This window comes from Perognathus longimembris, chromosome 20 (genome assembly GCF_023159225.1).
Source record: "Perognathus longimembris pacificus isolate PPM17 chromosome 20, ASM2315922v1, whole genome shotgun sequence".
In the NCBI taxonomy this organism is placed as follows: Eukaryota; Metazoa; Chordata; class Mammalia; order Rodentia; family Heteromyidae; genus Perognathus; species Perognathus longimembris.
The window spans coordinates 44,499,236-44,517,120 of record NC_063180.1 but is presented as its reverse complement, the minus strand read 5'-3'; the positions used below and the strand labels follow the sequence as shown (position 1 = coordinate 44,517,120).

Here is a 17,885-nt window from a genome sequence, read left to right as displayed (position 1 = left end):
AGTTGTCAGGCCGGCGCTCTACCCCTTGAGCCGCCCTCTGCTCCTTGGTGGCGCCTTGGAGAGCGCAGGACAGCCCGTCGGGCATGGGGGGAGGGCCTCGATCTTCATTCCCCTCCCTGGGGGGGGGCCTGCCCAGGCCTGGGTCCCCCCCTCCTACTCCCCTCCCCCCAGTGGGGACACGGTTCCTGGAGCCCACACCACACACAGACCGGACTCTACCCAGAGGAGAGTGAACCCAGCTTCAGTCAGCTGACAGTTTGGGTTTTACCTTCCCGGAGGACTTGAACTCAAAGCCTTATACCTGTGCTCACCCCTTGAGCCCCACCCGCACCTCCAGTTGTGGTTTCTCTGATTCACCGGAGGTCACCTCAGATGCGCGTGTCTGGATTGGCTCCCAGCCTGCTGAGCTGACAGACACGGCCCCGGCACCCGGTACCCACGGAAGCCTCAGGACGCCGGCTGGACGTCGGTGCCTCCTGCCTGTCACCCCGGAGGCTGAGATCTGATGACCGCAGTTTGAAGCCATCCCGGGCAGGAGAGACGTTAGCGGCAATAAACCAACAAAAACCCGGGGCTCACGAAGTTGGGGCTCACGTGGTAGAGCACTGGCCCTGAGCAAAAACGCTCGGGGATAGCAGCAGGCCCCGAGTTCGAGACCCGGGACTCGCAAAAACAAAGCCCACAAAACCCCGCCAGTGTGGGTGGTTTCTCGGGTCCTCCACGGCCATTTCTGGCAGCCCAAGCCCTCTGCGGGAGGCGGGCTGGGGGATGAGCTTGTTGCCTATTAAATTATTTTTGGTACTTGTGCATCTCTCCTTGCGCTGCTGCTGGGGCGGGCGGGGCGCCGGCGTAGGAATCCCGGGGAGGCCGGGCCCTGGCGCGCGCCTGCCATTCCAGCCGCCCAGGAGGCTGCGATCTGAGGATCACGGTTCAGAGCCAGCCCGGGCCGGGAAGGGCGGGGAAGCCCATGAACCACCGGGAAACTGGACGCGGCGCTGGGTAGAGCAGGCACAGGGCAGCCAGCGCGCAGGCCCCGAGTTCGAGCCCCAGGACCGGCACAGAACACCAACTTCATTTCTCCACCGTGGCTTCCCCCCCACGTGCCCGCAGCTTCCAACTCCTGCGATCCACTGGCACAGCCGCGCGCAAGCCCCCGGTGTCGGCAGGGGCCGGGCGGGGCGGCCGGGCGGGGCGGGCGGGAGGCCCAGGCCGGGGCTCAGCTGCGGCGGGAGGCTCAGCCCGCGGCTGGGCTGCGCCGGTGAACGCGACCAGATGTCCCGGGGCCGCCCGGGCCTCCAGTGTCCGCGCCCGGGCCATCTGGCTGCGGGAGAGGCGGGCGCGGTGACGCCAGCAAGGCCACCCGCCCCAGGGCCGCCCCCCACGCCAGATGGCTGCCGCGGGAAGCCACTTGCCCTCCCTGCCCTCTTCCGGGGGGGGGGGGTGGACCCAGGGCTGTGCTGTCTGGGCGGGGCGGGGGGAGCGCAGGGGCTGGAGGGGCGCAGGGGCTGGAGGGGCCTCCAAGGGGGTCCACCGGGGCCGAGCTCCCGGCAGCCCTGCCGGTGGGGGTGTCAGGGCGGAGGTGGAGAAACAGGCCGCCATGTTGGTGATCTCCATGGACGAGCAAGCCTAGGAGGAATTCTCACTACTGTGTGCACGCGCGTGTGTGTGTGTGTGTGTGTGTGTGCCAGTTCAGGGACTTGAACCCTGGGCCTGGGCGCGGTCCCTGAGCTCTTCAGCTAGAGGCTCTGCCACTGGAGCCACAGCGCCGACTGCAGTTTTCCGGTGTCACCGACGGTCCTGCCCGGGCTGGCTTTGAACCCGGTGCTCAGGTCTCAGCCTCCTGAGCCGCCGGGACGGCAGGCGGGAGCCGCGGGCCCTGGGCTGTGAGGCGCCCATCTCCCCCGAACCCCCGGGAAGCCGGCAGCGGAGCCGTGGCTCGAGTGGCAGAGCGCCAGGACCGCTGGCAAGGCGCAGGGGCAGAGCCCAGGCCTCGAGTTCAAGCCCGGCCTGGGCACCGAACACAACCCGAAACACCGACGACTCCCGGGCTCCTGCGGGCAGCCAGGGCCTCTTGGGGCTCCCAGTGCGGAGGCCCGGCCCCCTCCCCCTCCTGGTGCCCGGCGGCCCGGGGTGGGCGGGGTTCCCTGGGCCCCCCGCGCCCCCCCCCCCCTCGCTGAGAGGCACCGAGGGGGAAGCGCTGTCCAGTCCCATTAGGCAGAAGGCTGCCGGAGGGCGGCGGGCCCACGTCAGCCCCCCGCCGCCGCCCGTCCACACCTCCCCCCCCCCCCCCCCCGCGCCAGCTGGGCTCCGGGAAGGTCGGGAGAGGCCCCCGGCCATGGCCCCCAGAGGCCCCGCCCGCCCCGCCCCGCCCGGCGCTGGCCGCCATCTGCCCCGGAAGCCGGCTGGCTGCACACAGGGCTTTGGCCTGAGTGTGTGTGGGGGGCACACGTGTACGCTCACGCGAGCCAGCACAGGCGGGCGGGGACTTGAACTCAGGGCCTGGGTGCTGCCCCCGGCTCCTCCACTCAAGGCTGGCGCTCTACCCCTGGAGCCACCCGCCCTTCGCGGCCGCGGCCCCCGACGCTGGGCGAGGACCCGGGGCGCGGGCCCCGCGGTGTCGCTCGATCTCAGGCGCTGCGTGGAGCCGCACGGTGCCCGCCCGTCATCCCGGCGGCTCGGGACGCTGAGACCCGAGGATCGCGGTTCGAAGCCAGCCCGCACAGGAACGGCCCCCGGGAGACGCGCGCCTCCAGCGACCCACTCAAAACCCACGAGTAGCGCCGTGGCCCGAGTGGCGGAGCGCCGTCCCTGAGCGGGCCCCGAGTTCAAACCCCGCCGCCCAAAAAGAGAACTCAAGGTGGGAAGGAAAACGCCGCCCTGCGGCTCGAGCTCCGCGGGGGACGAGGCCCTCCCCCCCCCCCCCCAGCCCCTCGCCGGGGCGCGCGACCCCTGACCCTCACGGAGGGGGCGTCGGTGACCCAGGGCCCTCGGAGCCCGCCGTGGACGGGGCGGCCGGCGAGGAAGAAGACGACAGGACCGCGCTCTGCACCGGGGCGTTTACTTCCACGCTGGGGCGGGGGGGGGGGGGGCGGAACGTGCGGACCCGGGGCTTGAACTCGGGGGCCGGCGCTGTGGCAGCTTCCTCACCCGCGCCACGCCACCGACTCCAGGAGGAACAGACGCGGCGTCTCCCGGATGCCACAGGGGTACAAGTCCAGACCGCAGTTCATTCCTGCCTGCGTGTGCGTGTGTGTGCGTGTGTGCGTGCGTGCGTGCGTGCGTGCGTGTGTGCGTGTCGGGCCTAGCTTGACCTCGGGGCCTGGGCTCGCCCGTCCGCCCCGCTCTCTCAGTGGCGCTCTACCGACTGAGCCACAGCCCCCTCTGCACGCTGGTGTCACACAGCCGGCCGCCTCGCTGGGCACCGGGGCCGGGCTGGCTCTGAACCTCCATCCTCGCGGCTCCTCGGCTCCGTTCACCGGGTGGTAACACCAGGCCGGCGGGGGCCATAGCAGTAGGGACTGGTATTTTTCTGGTTTTCGCCAGTCCTGGGCCTTGAACTCGGGGCCTGAGCACTGTCCCTGGCTTCTTCCCCGCTCAAGGCTAGCACTCTGCCACCTGAGCCACAGCGCCACTTCCGGCCTTTTCTGTCTGTGTGGTGGTGGGGAATCGAACCCAGGGCCTCATGGATACGAGGCGAGCTCTACCCCCATTCCCAGCTCAGCAGCAGGGACTGGCACTTGGGCCTCTGGTCTTCCTGAAGCCTCCTCACCTCGGGGTGTCTGAGTGTTGGGGCCCGGGGGAGGTGGGCACCCCGGGACGCATCTATGGGCCATGGTGGGGGGCTCGCCTCGGGGAGCGCCCCTGCGTGCGGGAAGGCGGGTCTGTACTCACGGGGGGCTGGGCCTGTGACCCTCAGAGCCCCCGGGCTAACAAGTGGGGTTCGGTGGGGGGGAGCACTGGCAACTGTGCTCCCCCTGGGGAGGGAGGATCAGGAGGCCGGCGAGCCGGGGCACGGATGAAGGGGCTCAGGGTGAGAGGGAGGGAGGGAGGGAGGGAGGGAGGGGAAACAAAGCCCAAATGGGGGTCCTGGGGCCTGGGCAGCTGAGACCCCCCCGCCCTCCCCAGCCCTGGTCCCCTGACTGGCTGGGCCCGCGCGGGTGGGGGGTGGGGGGGCGGTCACATGACCAGGCATTTGTCAGCCGACTGCTTCAGGTCTCCCAGCGTGCTCTGGGCCTTGTCCTTGAGGGCGCCCAGGTCCAGGCCCGGGAGGCTGGCCAGCTGCCCGAGCACCGACGCCCTGTCCTCCTCCTCCGTGTCCTCCTCGATCATCCGCGCCAGCTCCCGCGGCAGCTCCACGTCCCCCCCCGCCAGCTGGATCTGGCTCTCGTCGGTCTCGTTCTGCGGGGCGGGGGCGGTGGGGGGGCTGTGAGGGGGGGAGGCTTCCCTGCCGGTTTCCCGCCTGGCTCCTCGGGTCTCAGCCTCCCCCCCCCCACCCCGGTAGCCGGGATGACAGGCGTGAGCCCCGGTGCCCCCCCTTCCCGCACGGAGGATGTGGAGGCTACAACCGGGAAGCCGAGGATCGGGATTCGAACCCGCGTCCCCGGGCTGCTGCAGAGACACGCATCTCCCAGTGGGGATCAGAAGGCTGAGGCTCGGGGCCGGCTCAGGCAAAGGCAGCCCGGGAGCCGCCGCGGGCGAGGCTTGGGGCTGGGAACGGGGCTGAGCGGCGGAGCGCTCGTGAAGCCCTGGGTTCGAGTCCCCAGCACCACATATATAGAAAAGGCCGGAGGTGGCGCTGTGACTCAAGTGGTAGAGTGCTAGCCTTGAGCGGGAAGAAGCCAGGGACAGTGCTCAGGCCCCGAGTTCAAGACCCGGGATGGGCGTTCACACACGGCGGGCCGGCGCCGGGTCCCGAGCTCCGGGGTCCCCCCCCCCCCCCGGCCGCCCTACCTTGGGGAGCCGGTACTTGTCCCGGAAGTGGCTCCGCAGCGTGGCCCGCTCGGCCTTCCTCTGCGTGAACTGCGCGTCCCGCTCCATCCTGCGTGGGGTGGGGGGTGGGGGGGTCACCGCCCGGGTGGGGGGGGCGGGGGGCGGGGGGCCGGGAGGGCGCTGGGCACTCGTCACCCCCCCCAGGCCCTTCCGGTGGAGGGCGGCGCGGGGTGGGGGGTGCGGTGCGCCCCCGCGGGCCCGCGCAGGGCTGCAGGGCGGCGCCGGCCCCGCGTTGAGAGCGAGCGCCAAGGGCGACGCGGGCGCTGACTCGGCGGGGCTCCGCACCCCAGGTCCCGGAGGAGGCGGGGGGGGGCTCCCCAAAGTTAGTCTGCGGGAGAGGGCGGGGTCGCCGCGCCCCAGGGGCCGGCCGGGCCCCTCTCCCGCTCAGGGGTTGGCGGTGTGTCTGTGTCCGAACCCCGGAGGCTGAGGGGGGCGCGGGGCGTGAGAGGCTGGGGCGCGGGGCGCTGGGGGGCGCGGGGGGTGTTGGGGGGCGCGGGACGCGGGGCGCACCCGCCCTGGGTGATCCGATCATCCGCTCGCGGTCGGCCCCCTCGCCCCCCGGCCCTGCGCCCCGCGCTCCCCGACACCCCGCGCCCCCAGCGCCTCCCCCCCGTCCCGCGCCCCCAGCGCCCCGCGCCCCCGCGTCCTGCGCCCGCTGGGCACCCAGGGCGAGCCCCGGCGTGATGTGGGGGTCCCCCCTCCCCGCTCGGGGAGGAAGGAGAGCGGGCGGGCACGGGGCGCGGGGCGCTGGGGTGTAGGACGCTGGGGTCGGCGCGGGGCGCTGGGGGGGGTGCAAGGCGCGGGGTCGCGGGGCGCTGGGGTCGCGGGGAGCTGGGTGGTTGCGAGACGCTGTGATCGTGGGGCGCTGGGGTCGCGGGGCACAGGGTGCGGGGGTCGCGGGGTCTCGGGGCGCTGGGGGGCGCGGGTCGCTGAGTGGTCGCGGGGCGCCGGGGGGTCGCGGGGCGCTGGGTGGTCGCGGGGCGCCGGGGGCTCGAGGGGCGGGGCGCTGGGGTCGCGGGGTGCCGGGGGCGCGGGGCGCTGGGGGTCGCGGGGTCGCGGGGCGCGGGGCGCTGGGGTCGCGGGGTCGCGGGGCGCGGGGCGCTGGGTGGTCGCGGGGCGCCGGGGGTCGCGGGGGTCGCGGGGCGCCGGGGTCGCGGGGGCGCGAGGTGCCGGGGGGCGCGGGGTCGCGGGGCGCCGGGGGCGCGGGGTCGCGGGGGCGCCGGGGGTCGCGGGGGCGCGGGGGTGCCGGGGGCGCGGGGCGCTGGGTGGTCGCGGGGCGCTGGGGTCGCGGGGCGCTGGGGTCGCGGGGCGCCGGGGTCTCGGGGCGCGGGGCGCGGGGCGCGGGGCCCCACTCACTTCTCCTCCACCAGTTGCTTCTGCAGCTCCTCGTACTCCTCGCGGCTCAGGCCCTGCGCCCCGTCCGCCGCCTTCTCCCCGTCCCCGCCGCCCTCGCCGCCGCCCAGGCCGCCCGCCAGGCTCCGCAGCTGCCCGCCCACCACGCTCTTCACCACGAACGCCATGGCGCCGCCGCCTCGGAGCCCCGCAGCCCCGCAGCCCCGCAGCCCCGCAGCCCCGCAGCCCCCGCAGCCCCGCAGCCCGCGCCCGCCTGGCCGCCCGCAGCCCGCGCTCGCCGCTGCGCGCCCGGCCGCCCTGCTCCGCCTCCCCACGGGCGGGCGGGCGGCGGGGGCGCACGGGGCCGACGAGGCCCCACCACGTGCCCGGCCCCCCCCCCCCGCCGCTCCCACGTGCCTCCCTCCGGGAAGAGGGGGCGCCCCCTCCACAGCCCCAGCGTCCCCCCGGGCGGAGAGCAGACAGGTGCTCAGAGCGCACCCCCCCCGCCCACCCCACCAGCTACCCCGCCCCACAGGGGAGGGGGGGGGCAGGGGCAGGAGAGACAGCCGCGCACCCCCAGATTGGCCCGGCGGGGTTGGGGTCACCGTCACGTGCCCGCGCCCGCCCTGCCGGCCCCGCGGGGTGCAGGGGCCTAGAGACGGGGAGGGGGACACCCCTGCACTGCCGGCCCCCGGGGCTCCGTGACAGAACCCCACCCAGATGGGGCTCCCCTTCCCCCAGCAGCGCAGAGGGGAGGGGTCCAGGGAAGTGGGGTTCCGTGGAGAGAAGCCCCCCTCCCCCCACTTCACCCAGAAGAGGCAGCAGCCATGGGGGAGGCTGGGGGGGCGGGAAAGGGGAGAGGGGAGGGGGGCTGGGAAGCTCAGGGAGGGAGATGCACGGGCGCGGGGCTGGGGCGCGGGTCCGGGCCAGGGCGCGGGGCTGGGGGCGCGGGGCTGGGGCGGCGGGGCTGGGGGGCGCGGGTCCGGGCCAGGGCGCGGGGCTGGGGGCGCGGGGCTGGGGGCGCGGGGCTGGGGGCGCGGGTCCGGGCCAGGGCGCGGGGCTGGGGGCGCGGGGCTGGGGGCGCGGGTCCCGGCCAGGGCGCGGGGCTGGGGGCGCGGGGCTGGGGGCGCGGGGTCCCGGCCAGGGCGCGGGGCTGGGGGCGCGGGGCTGGGGGCGCGGGTCCCGGCCAGGGCGCGGGGGCTGGGGCGCGGGGCTGGGGGCGCGGATCCCGGCCAGGGCGCGCAGGCATCTGTGCTGGGGGAGGCGGCGCCCAGTGATGGGGGTGCGGGGTTCAGAGGCGCGCGGGCCATGGCCAGCTGCTCCCCACGGCTCCCGTCCAGCTCCCGCCTGCTGCCAGAGAGAGGATTACATGGGTCTCTGCGCGCGTGTGTGCGCACGTGTGTGTGCGTGTGAGTGTGTGTGCACGCGCACGCGTGCTTGGAGCTTGAACTTGGGGCCCGGGTGCTGTCCCTGAGCCTTGTGGCCAAGGCTGGCGCTCTGTGCTCGGGCCGCGCCTCCGCGTCTGGCTTTTTGCTGGTGAGTTCCAGATGAAGAACCTGGCCTGGGCCGACTCAGAACCGCGGTCCTCCCCGCGATCCTCCCCGAGATCCTCCCTCCTCCGCGACCTCCGCGGTCCTCCCCGGTCCTCCGCGACCTCCGCGACCCTCCGAGACCCTCCGCGACCCTCCCCGGTCCTCCCCGGTCCTCCGCGACCTCCGCGACCCTCCGAGACCCTCCGCGGTCCTCCCCGGTCCTCCCCGGTCCTCCGCGACCCTCCCCGGTCCCTCCCCCGGTCCTCCGCGACCTCCGCGACCCTCCGAGACCCTCCCCGGTCCTCCCCGGTCCTCCACGACCCTCCGAGACCCTCCGAGACCCTCCGCGACCCTCCCCGGTCCTCCGCGGTCCTCCCCGGTCCTCCCCGGTCCTCCGCTTCCGGCCCCTGAGGAGCTGGGGGGCCGCGCGAGCCACAGGCTCCCTCCTTTCCCTCTTTAGGTTTCCTCTCTGTGGATCGGGCTGCCCCCACATCCCAGACCCCCCCCCCACCCCCGGATCTGCCCCTGCCTCCGGCGCCGGGATTACAGGCACGCCCTGCCACACCCGCGGCTTTGCCCTGTTTGATTTCGCGGGCTCCATTTACTCCCCTGGTCAACCGGGACGTTGCCCCCCGAATCCGCTTCTGCGGCCGGGCGCTGTGGCTCAGGGCCGTGGTCCCAGCCACTCAGGAGGCTGAGAGCTGAGGATCGTGGTTCGAAGCCAGCCCGGGCAGGGCCCCATGTGAGACTCTAATTAACCACTCAAATACCGGACGTGCTGCTGGCTGCGGCTCCAGTGGCAGAGCACAAGGAGACTCGGGGACAGCGCCCAGGCCCGAGTCCAAGCCCGCAACACACACACGCACACGCACACCACACACGCATGCACACGCGCACACACACGACCAAGAGAAAGAGGGAAGTAGAGGAAAAAGGAGGAAGGGAGGGAGGGAGGAAGGAAGAAGAAAGGATGGAAGGAGGAAGGAGGGAGGGAGGAAGGAAGGGGGAAGGAAGGAAGGAAAGAGGAAGGAGGGAAGGAGGAAGGGAGGAGGGAGGAAGGGAGGGAGGAGAGGGAGGGAGGGAGGGAGGAAGGAAAGGAGAGCGGGAAGAGCAGGGTCACAGAGAAGAGCTGACCCCTGGGGCATGGGGGGGCTGGGCCCCCAGTTCCCGGCCCCGTGGCAGGCAGGCGAGGAGAAGCTGCGTTGCTGAGGGGTCCCTGGAACAATGGCAAGGTGCTAGAAGAAGGGTGAGGGCACCCAGGCCTCAAGGACCGCCCCGCCCCCCACGCCTCCCCCCTTCCCCCCTTCCCCCAATGCTCACAACCCGGTCCACCCAAGGCAGGTGAGCCGTCACCCAAATCACCCGACCCATCCCATCCCATCCTGGCTGGTTACCAGGACCATCCAGGAATCTTCTAGAAGCTGGTACCACTCTGGGCCCCTTGGGGGGGGCGGGGCTCCGCCTGGGCAACTAGATGGGGCGGGGGGTGGGAGGGGGCATTCACAGCTCAGAGGTCACACCCCAGGGCTCTTGGATGGGGGGGGTCCCAGTGACCTGAGTGCGGGGGGGGAGGGGGGAGGACGTGGGGGGGGTGGAAGCTGAAGAGGCACTAAAGAAGCTCTGGTCCTGGCTGTGCTCCCTCCAGAGGGGTCCATCCAAGTGTCTGTCCCAGCCGGGGGCCGCTGCGCACTGTCATCCCAGCTGCGCGGGAGGCTGTGTGCTCGAGCCCGCCTGGACACACCAAACGGAGAGGTGTTTGGGGTTTCCTTTTGCCAGTCCTGGCCTCGAACTCAGGGCCTGAGCGCCGTCCCTGGCTTTCTTCCCGCTCAAGGCTAGCACCCTGCCACCTGAGCCACAGCGCCCCCCTCTGGCCGTCTCCTGTGGGGACTCGAACCCAGGGCTTCGTGTAGACGAGGCGAGCGCTCCACCGCGAGGCCGTGTTCCCAGCCCGAGAGGTTTTGACCTTCCGGCGGGGACCCAGCCTCCCGCAGGGCCCCGCGTGGTGACCCCCGGGCCTCCCTCACAGACGGGGGGGGCTCCCCGGCGGCCTCCCCCACCCCCCTCCCGAGGTCCCTGTCCCCCCCTCCCCAGGCGGCTCCTGGGGTTCCCCAGAGCCCCCCCTCCCCTTTCTGCAAACCCCCTCACACGGGAGGGGGGCCCCCACCTCGAGCAGAGCTGCTGAGGGACGGCACCGGGGGCCGAGTCCACGCCCGGCCCGCGCCCCTGCAGACGCGCCCCCGCCACGCCGCTAGCCGGGAGGCCCGGCGCCCAGGACGGAGGTTCGAAGCCCGCGGAGGGCGGGAACCCAGAGGAGGCCAGAGGGGGGCGCTGTGCGGGGCTCCAAGCGGCCACCTGGAGCACAGAGCTCAGGGACGGGACCCAGGACCCGGGTTCAAGTCCCAGAGCCAGCCACAAAACAAACGAGAGGCCCAGCCTCCTCCCCCTCTCCCCCACCCCCCACGGCCCCCCGCCCTCCCCCCCTCCCCCCCCCCCCCCGCCCCAGGCGGCAGCCCGGGCTAAGCTGTTCCACCCACCGCGTCCACCGAAGGCAAAGCTCCAGCTGTCAGCCCCCCTCCCCCTCCCCCCCTCCCCCCCCCCCCCCCCCCCCCCCGCAAAGCCGGCCAGCGGCGGCTGGGTTTGGCTCTCAGGGCCCCGGGCCGGGCGGGGTGGGGGGGGAAGGGGGGGCTGGTCCCCCCGGGGGGGGGGGGAGGAGCCAGGATGGTAGCAGAAAAGGAAATGGAGAACCGGGCGAAAAGTGAGCATTACGCAAACACCATGCAAATCCCATGCAAATCCCATGCAAATCCCATGCAAATCTGCACCCCGTCTATTTCCGTCCTGGGTGTGCGGAGTTTATTGTCATCAATTAACTTAGCGCGCACGTGTGTGTTTGCCAGTCCCGGGGCTTGAACCCGGGGCCTGGGTGCCGTCCCCGAGCGTCTTCGCCCGGGACTGGCGCTCTGCCGCCCGAGCCACGGCTCCCCCCGCGGTTCTCTGGTGGTTCGTCGCAGGCGCGCGTCTCCCCACCGTTCCTGCCCGGGCTGGCTTTGAACCGTGATCCTCAGCTCTCGCCTCCCGAGTCGCTGGGAGGACGGGCGTGGAGGGCGGGAGAGGCAAAGCTTGGAGACCCGAGGCCAGGCGGGCAGCGTGCTGAGGAGAGAGGCCTGGCGGGCAGCGGGGCCGGCGGGGGACGCGCCACCCGGCCACGCGGGGGGCGTGGACCGGCGGGGGGGCAGGAGAGCCTGGCCGGGGCCCGGGGCTGCCGCCGGCCATCCTGACACCCGGACCGTGTCCAGGCCCCGCGCTCCGGCCCCGCGCAGGTGCACGAGGGGACGGGCTCCCGTTGTCTACCTTGAGTCTCCCTTGCTGTAGCTTGAGGTAAGAAAGCAAAGTCACCAGGCACGGCGGGCTCGCGCCGGTCAGCCCAGCTCCCCGGGGGGCCGAGCGCCGAGGGCCCCAGTTCAAAGCCAGCCCCGAGCCAGTTCAAAGCCTGTGGGTCCAGGGAAGAGAAAAAATCCAGATTCCCTATCTCCAATGAGCCTTCCAAAAGCTGTCAGCGGAGGTGGCCCGCAAGAGACAGGGTGCCAGTCTTTTTTGTTACCAGTCCTGGGCCTTGAACTCAGGGCCTGAGCACTGTCCCTGGCTTCTTTTTGCTCAAGGCTAGCACTCTGCCACTGGAGCCACAGCACCACTTCTGGCATTTTCTGTCTATGTGGTGCTGAGGAATCGAACCCAGGGCTTCGTGTATGTGAGGCGAGCGCTCTGCCACTAGGCCACCTTCCCAGCCCCAGAGTGCCAGTCTTGAGCCAAAAACTAAGTAAGAACAGGAGTCCCTGAGTTCAAGCCCCACTACTGGTACTGGGGGAAAAAAGAAAAAAGAGGCGAGGATAATTGCCAGTGCGTCAGGGGCGGTTGGGGGGCTCGCCTCCATGGTAGTCGCTGCCGGCGCCCCGCCAGGGGTTGGGGGGGCTCGCTCATGAGCTCCAGTGGCCTCCCTCCCTCCCTCCCTCCCTCCCTCCCTCCCTCCCTCCCTCCCTCCACGCGAGCAAGTCTTGTCAGTGTTAGCAGCTCAGGGATGTTTGCTCAGAGAGACGGACCCACCAGCCCGGCCCGGAGGGCAGGAGGCCCCGTCCTCTTCCCGGGGGGGGGGGGGTCCCCGCTCCGCGCCGGCTCGGCTGTGTGGCTTCCCCCCCCCCCCCCCCCCCGCTGACGGCCAACCACCCGCCTGACGGCTCGGCCTGGAGAGCAAGGCAGCTCTGGTCTTGGGGACCCAGAGGCTGGGCTGAGACCCCCGGGGAGGCAGGAGCGGGGGGGGGGGGCTGCCCCCCCGCCGGTCGCCCCAGCTCCTCCGGAGGCCGGGAGCTGAGGGTCGCAGTTCAAAGCCAGCCCAGGCGGGAACGGTCCGCACCGAGCCGCCAGGACCGCGGGGGCGGAGCGCCGGCCTGGAGCACCGGACACGGGGGCGCCCGCACCCCGCCACCAATCAATCAACCAGTGGGCACAGGGTCTCCCCGTCTTTCCTGCCCCCCCCCCCTGCTTCCACCGCGGGCCTCCGAGGCCCGGGCAACAGGCGCGAGGCAGGGGCGGGGAGGGGGAGACGCTGAGGCCGCCTGGCAGGAGGGGGAGAAAGGGGATCCCAGGCCGCACCCCAGTTTGCTCTTCACCCCCATCCTCGGCTGCAACCTGGAAGCCAGCCCGGGGCTCAGACCCCGCCAGAACCTTCCGGAGGCTGCTACTCCGCGCCGCTGGCTCTGCGGAGGCCCTGGGCAGCCAACACTGCCTGTGAGTGCGTGTGCGTGTGTGCGCGTGCGCGCGTGTGCGCACGCGTGTGTGTGCGTGGTGCGCGTGTGTGCCTCGCGTGTTGAGACACAGTCCTGTCTCAGCCGACCCAGGCGGGCCCAACCTCTCTCCTCTCCTCCCTCGGCCTCCTGAGCACTGGGGTTCCAGGCCCAAGCTGTCCCGCTTGCTCCCCAGGGCCGGGCGGAGGTGAGGGGTGTCGGCTGACAGCGGGGCGTCTGTGGCGGTCACCCCAACCCGAGCAGGGGAGTCGGCTCAGCCTGCGGCTCTGGGCTGGGCATGGGAGAGCACTGAGAACTGGGTGCCGAGGTGTGGGGGGGGTGCCGGGGTGTGGGGGGTGCCGGGGTGTGGGGGTGCCGGGGTGTGGGGGGGTGCTGCCGGGGTGGGGGGTGCTGCCGGGGTGGGGGGTGCTGCCGGGGTGGGGGTGCCGGGGTGCGGGGGGTGCCGGGGTGCGGGGGGGTGCCGGGGTGTGGCGGTGCCGGGGTGTGGGGGTTGCCGGGGTGTGGGGGGAGCCGGGGTGGGGGGGGGTGCCGGGGTGGGGGGGGGAGCCGGGGTGGGGGTGCTGCCGTGGTGCGGGGGGTGCCGGGGTGTGGGGGTGCCGGGGTGTGGTGGTGCCGGGGTGTGGGGGTTGCCGGGGTGTGGGGGGTACCGGGGTGGGGGGGTGCCGGGGTGGGGGGGTGCCGGGGTGCGGGGGGTGCCGGGGTGCGGGGGATGCCGGGGTGCGGGGGGTGCCGGGGTGTGGGGGGGTACCGGGTGGGGGGGTGCCAGGGAGGGGGGTGCCGGGGTGGGTGGGGGCCTGCCCGGCACCCCGGCTACTCAGGAGGCTGAGATCTGAGCATGGGGTTCGAAGCCAGCCCGGGCTGCCAAGTCTGTGAGTCTCATCTGCAACTGACCGGACAAAGCTGCAAGCGGAGCTGCGAATCGAAGGGCGGAGCGCCAGCCTCCAGGGAAAAGCCCAGGGACGGCGCCCGGGCCCTGAGTTCGAGCCCCAGGCCCTGAGTTCGAGCCCCGGGATTGGTGCGTGCGCTCTCTCTCTCTCTCTCTCTCACACACGCACACACACGCACCCCACACGGGGGGGGGGGCGGGGGCTGAAAGAAAAAAAGCTGGGGCTGGTGCCTGGGAAGGAATTTTGGTGACTGGAGCACGAGAGAGAAGCCTGGAACGTTCTGGACCCGGGCCCCCTCCCCCGAGTTTGGCCCCACGGGGCAGCAGCTGGGCGTGGAAGGTCTCTGCTTCCTGCCTCTCTTTTAGTGGTGCGTGTGTGCGTGCGTGTGCACGTGTGTGCGTGCATGTGTGTGCGTGTGCGTGTGTCCGCGCGTGGGGTCCTGCGCTCAGGGCCCTGCCCTCGCTTAGCTTTCTTCGTGGCGCCGCCCTGTGTCTCCTCCGCTCCAGGCCGGCGCTCCGCTGCTCAAGCCGCGGCTCCGCTCGTCCCCGGCACCTTGCTGCCCGGGCTGGCTTTGAACAGCGGTCCTCAGAGCTCAGCCGCCCAGTCTCCGGGGTGACGGGCCGTGCCGCGGCCTCGCTCCCCGGCCTCGCTCCCCGGCCCCGCGTCCCGGGCCTGCGTGCGGACGTCAGCCGGACGTGAGGTCGGCGTCACGGACGCCCCTGCCTCGCGTGGCTCCGAACTTGGGTCCTCAGCGCTCAGCGTCCGGAGCAGCCGGAACCCAGGGCGGGTGAGGGCAAGGCTGAGACCGTGCTTGCGGGGGTGACGGGAAGCCGCCACTCGCGGGGAGCCCGGGACCATGGGGGACGCGTGACCGGCGGATGTCCCGTCCACTGAGAGCTGTCGTGAACATGTCCAGGAGTAGCAGGGCCCCGGCGGCTCCGCCTGTCACCCTCGCTACTCAGGAGGCTGAGGTCTGAGGAGCTGGGCCGGAAGCCATCTTGGGAATACAAACCCGAGAGGCTCCTGGATTCAATTAGGCAGCAAAAAGCCCCAAGTGGAGGTGTGGCTCACGAGGCAGAGCACCAGCTGAGAGAGAAAAATAAGCCAAAGCAGGGGTGAGGCCCGAGGACAAGCCCCGAGCGCTGCTTCCTAGCAGGGAAACACTGGGGAAGCACGAGGGAAGAGGAGACATTGCTCAATAAGAAATGGCCTTTTCTTATTTCCAGCCCTGGGACTCGAACTCAGGGCCTGAGCACCGTCCCTGGCTTCTTTTTGCTCAAGGCTAGCACTCTGCCACTTGAGCCACAGCGCCACTTCTGGCTGTTTTCTATATCTGTGGTGCTGGGGAATCGAACCCAGGACTTCATGTATATGAGGCGAGCGCTCTACCACTAGGCCACGTTCCCAGCCCCAAGGAATATCCTCCTGACCTGGCTTAGGAAACTGTAACCTGTGCACATCACCTTTATAGGAGCAATAAACATTATAAAGGCTAGGAGTCACATAGCACCGTCATTACGGTCGCTTTCAGAGCCTCTTTACGAACTATGCTAAACTTTACAGGGGCATTCACATAAAGCCTGGGATTTTTTTTTCCCCTGTCTGTCGTGGGCTTGAACTCAGGGCCTGGGTGCTATCTGAGCTTTTTCACTTAACACTAGCTGGCGCTCTACCACTTGAGCCACAGCGCCCCTTCTGGTTCTCTGGTGGTTCACTGGAGATGGGAGGCTCATGGACGTTCCTGCCCGGGCTGGCTTTGAACCGTGATCCTCAGACCTCGGTCTCCTGAGCGGCTGGGATGACAGGAGCCGCCGGTGCCGGGCTCCCACTCGTGTTTGAGGCTTCCCACTTCAGAGTAGGCTTTTGTTCTGCTTTTGGCGTGTGTGCACGCACACACACACGCACGCACGTGTGCACTGGGGATTGAACTCGGCCCAGGCGCTGTGCCCGAGCTTTTTTCCACCCCAGGCTGGTGCTTTGCCCTGGTTGTTTTTCAGGTAAAGTCTCGTGTTTTTGCTCAGACCTGCCTCCGGCGGAGGTCCCCCCCACCCCTCCCTCCCTCACAGCTGGATGACAGGGGTGAACTTCTGCGTTCCACCCCACATTTGTGAAAGGTATGAACCCCTGTTTCCAATCTTTAACTAAAGGCTGACCTTGGGGAGAAACCTGGAGAGCCAGAGGGGGGCGCCTTCCGTTTCGGGGAGACCCCAGTCCGAGCTGCCGCGGGTGACTCGGGAAGGTTGGAAATGGGCCATTTTTAGGACACACTAAATAGAAGTTTTTGGAGCCAGTCCTGGGGCTTGAACTCAGGACCCGAGCGTTGTCCCTGAGCTTTTCGCTCCAGGCTGGCGCTCTGCCACTTGAGCCCAGCTCCATTTCCAGCTTTCTTTTTGCTTGTTCGCTGGAGCTCACTGGTCTCACTGACTCTCCTGCTCAGGCTGGCTCTGAACCGTCATCCTCAGGGCTCAGCCTCCTGGGCACCAACACGCGACCCAGCACCGCGCGGCAGGTTCGGAGCCGCTCCAGGATCCAGCACCACCCTCAGAACCCGGGCTCCTGGCTCTGCAGCCATCTCCCAGCTCTGGAATGGCGTCTGCCCACCTCCCGGAGCTGGGCGGGGGAGGGGGGGCTTCCAAACACCACCCCCACCGGGCATGCAGCAGGGGTCTGGTCCTTGCTGTTGATTTTTTTTTTTTTTTGCCAGTCCCGGGGCCTGAACTCGGGGCCTGAGCACTGTCCCTGGCTTCTTTTTGCTCCAGGCTAGCACTCTGCCACCTGAGCCACAGCGCCACTTCCGGCTTTTTCTGTGTATGTGGTGCTGGGGAATCGAACCCAGGGCTTCGTGCATGCTAGGCAAGCACTGTACCGCTGAGCCAGCTTCCCAGCCCTGATGGACTGATGGATGCACTTCCGGCAGGGAGCCCCGCATGGGGGGGGGAATGAGGGCGGCGCCCCGGGGGGTGGGGCCCGGGAGATGGAATGAGCCGGGCTGGTCACAGAGGGCTCTGGAGGATGGGGCTCACTTCTTTAGGTTCTAGCTTTGGGGTCCTGAAGGATAGGAGGGGCCCTGACTCAGGAGAGGGGGCCCCACTCCCTGCTCCTCAGAGAAGGAACCGACACCCCCCCCGTCCCCCCCAAGGTCCTGCCGCCTACACAGCGTATGCTGGTCTTGGAGCTTGAACTCCGGGCCCGGGCGCTGCCCGTAGCCTTTCCTCTCAGGGCTGGTGCTCTACCTCGTGGGCCACGGCTCCATCACGGCCTTTCCTGCCCCTACTATGGCTTCGAGTATCTGGGATTACAGACGCGAGCCACCCCGCCCACTGTGATGGGCCCACCGAGGACAGGCCACTGGAGCGCCACTGGAGGTGAGGGTCCCAAGGGCTCTCCTGCCCGGGCTGGCTTTGAACCGCGATCCTCGGGTCTCAGCCTCCTGAGTGGCTGGGAGGAGGGGCCTGAGGCACCAGCTCCCGGGCCACCTCCTGACACCCAGCAGCCAAGAGCGGTGCCGGCTCGCCCCGTGCCGTGGTCTTGAGTGACAGCGGGAGGGGCGGGCAGAACCCCAGGCAGCCGCCCGCGAGTGGGCGGGCCCCCGATGCCCCTCCCCCAGGCCCAGATGCCCCTCCCCCAGCCCCAGGGGCCCCAGATGCCCCTCCCCCAGCCCCAGGGGCCCCGGTGGCCCCCCCCAGGCTGACAGGACCCAGTACCCCCCCACCCCCCCATCCCGAGGGCCCCCCCATGCCAGTCCGGACGGCAGCTGGTGGGGAGGGGCGGGCGGTCAGACACAGGACACTGGCTCGTGCAGCTGACACAAAGCGGCCATGCTGCCCCAGCCCCCCTCACGAGTGACAGAGGGACGGACGGACGGACGGACGGACAAGATGGCGCGCGCGGGGACGGGGCAGGCCGCGGCCGGGCGCCGCCGTGCCGCGGGGGGCGGTTTATTGAGCTCCATCTCACGAGGGGGGGAGGGCGGGGGGAGGGGACAGCACAGGACAGACGCCCGCCGCGGGCGGGCGGGCGCATGCAGACGGCGACACGGTGAAGCGCAGACACGGGGGGGGGGGGGGCGACACGGGACAGGGCACGGGGCGGGCGGGGGGACCCTGCGGAGAGGGGCCCGGCCCCCCCACGCCCGGGGCCGGGCAAGGAAAGAGGAGGATTCGTACTTCTTGTAAAACGCCCCTGGCGGGTGCTTCTCTTTCTCCTGCTCTTGAAAAAATAATAAAAAATCAACACACCGCAAAAGAAACCTCGAAAAAAGGAAAAGGAGGAGAACCTCGACGGAAGGCGCGCGGCGGGCGGGGGGGCGGGGCCCCCCGACCCCAAGCCCTGCAGAAGTGGGTCCA

The 17,885-nt window shown here is 70.8% G+C and overlaps 1 protein-coding gene and 1 long non-coding RNA gene across 2 annotated transcripts; both read right to left on the bottom strand.

The window, feature by feature from the left end:
* Positions 1-4,160: 4,160 nt before the first annotated feature.
* On the bottom strand, positions 4,161-6,509 carry Cplx3 (complexin 3). The gene is made up of 3 exons (XM_048369509.1): positions 6,346-6,509; positions 4,951-5,038; positions 4,161-4,398 (listed from the first exon to the last, which is right to left on the bottom strand). Exons 1-3 carry the CDS (start codon positions 6,507-6,509, stop codon positions 4,177-4,179), a joined length of 474 nt encoding a protein of 157 aa, XP_048225466.1. The 3' UTR covers positions 4,161-4,176.
* Positions 6,510-6,987: 478 nt separating this feature from the next.
* On the bottom strand, positions 6,988-17,829 carry LOC125368503. The gene is made up of 3 exons (XR_007214240.1): positions 17,625-17,829; positions 16,537-16,542; positions 6,988-6,997 (listed from the first exon to the last, which is right to left on the bottom strand). It is a non-coding gene; the product is annotated as an uncharacterized LOC125368503 (long non-coding RNA).
* Positions 17,830-17,885: the final 56 nt, after the last annotated feature.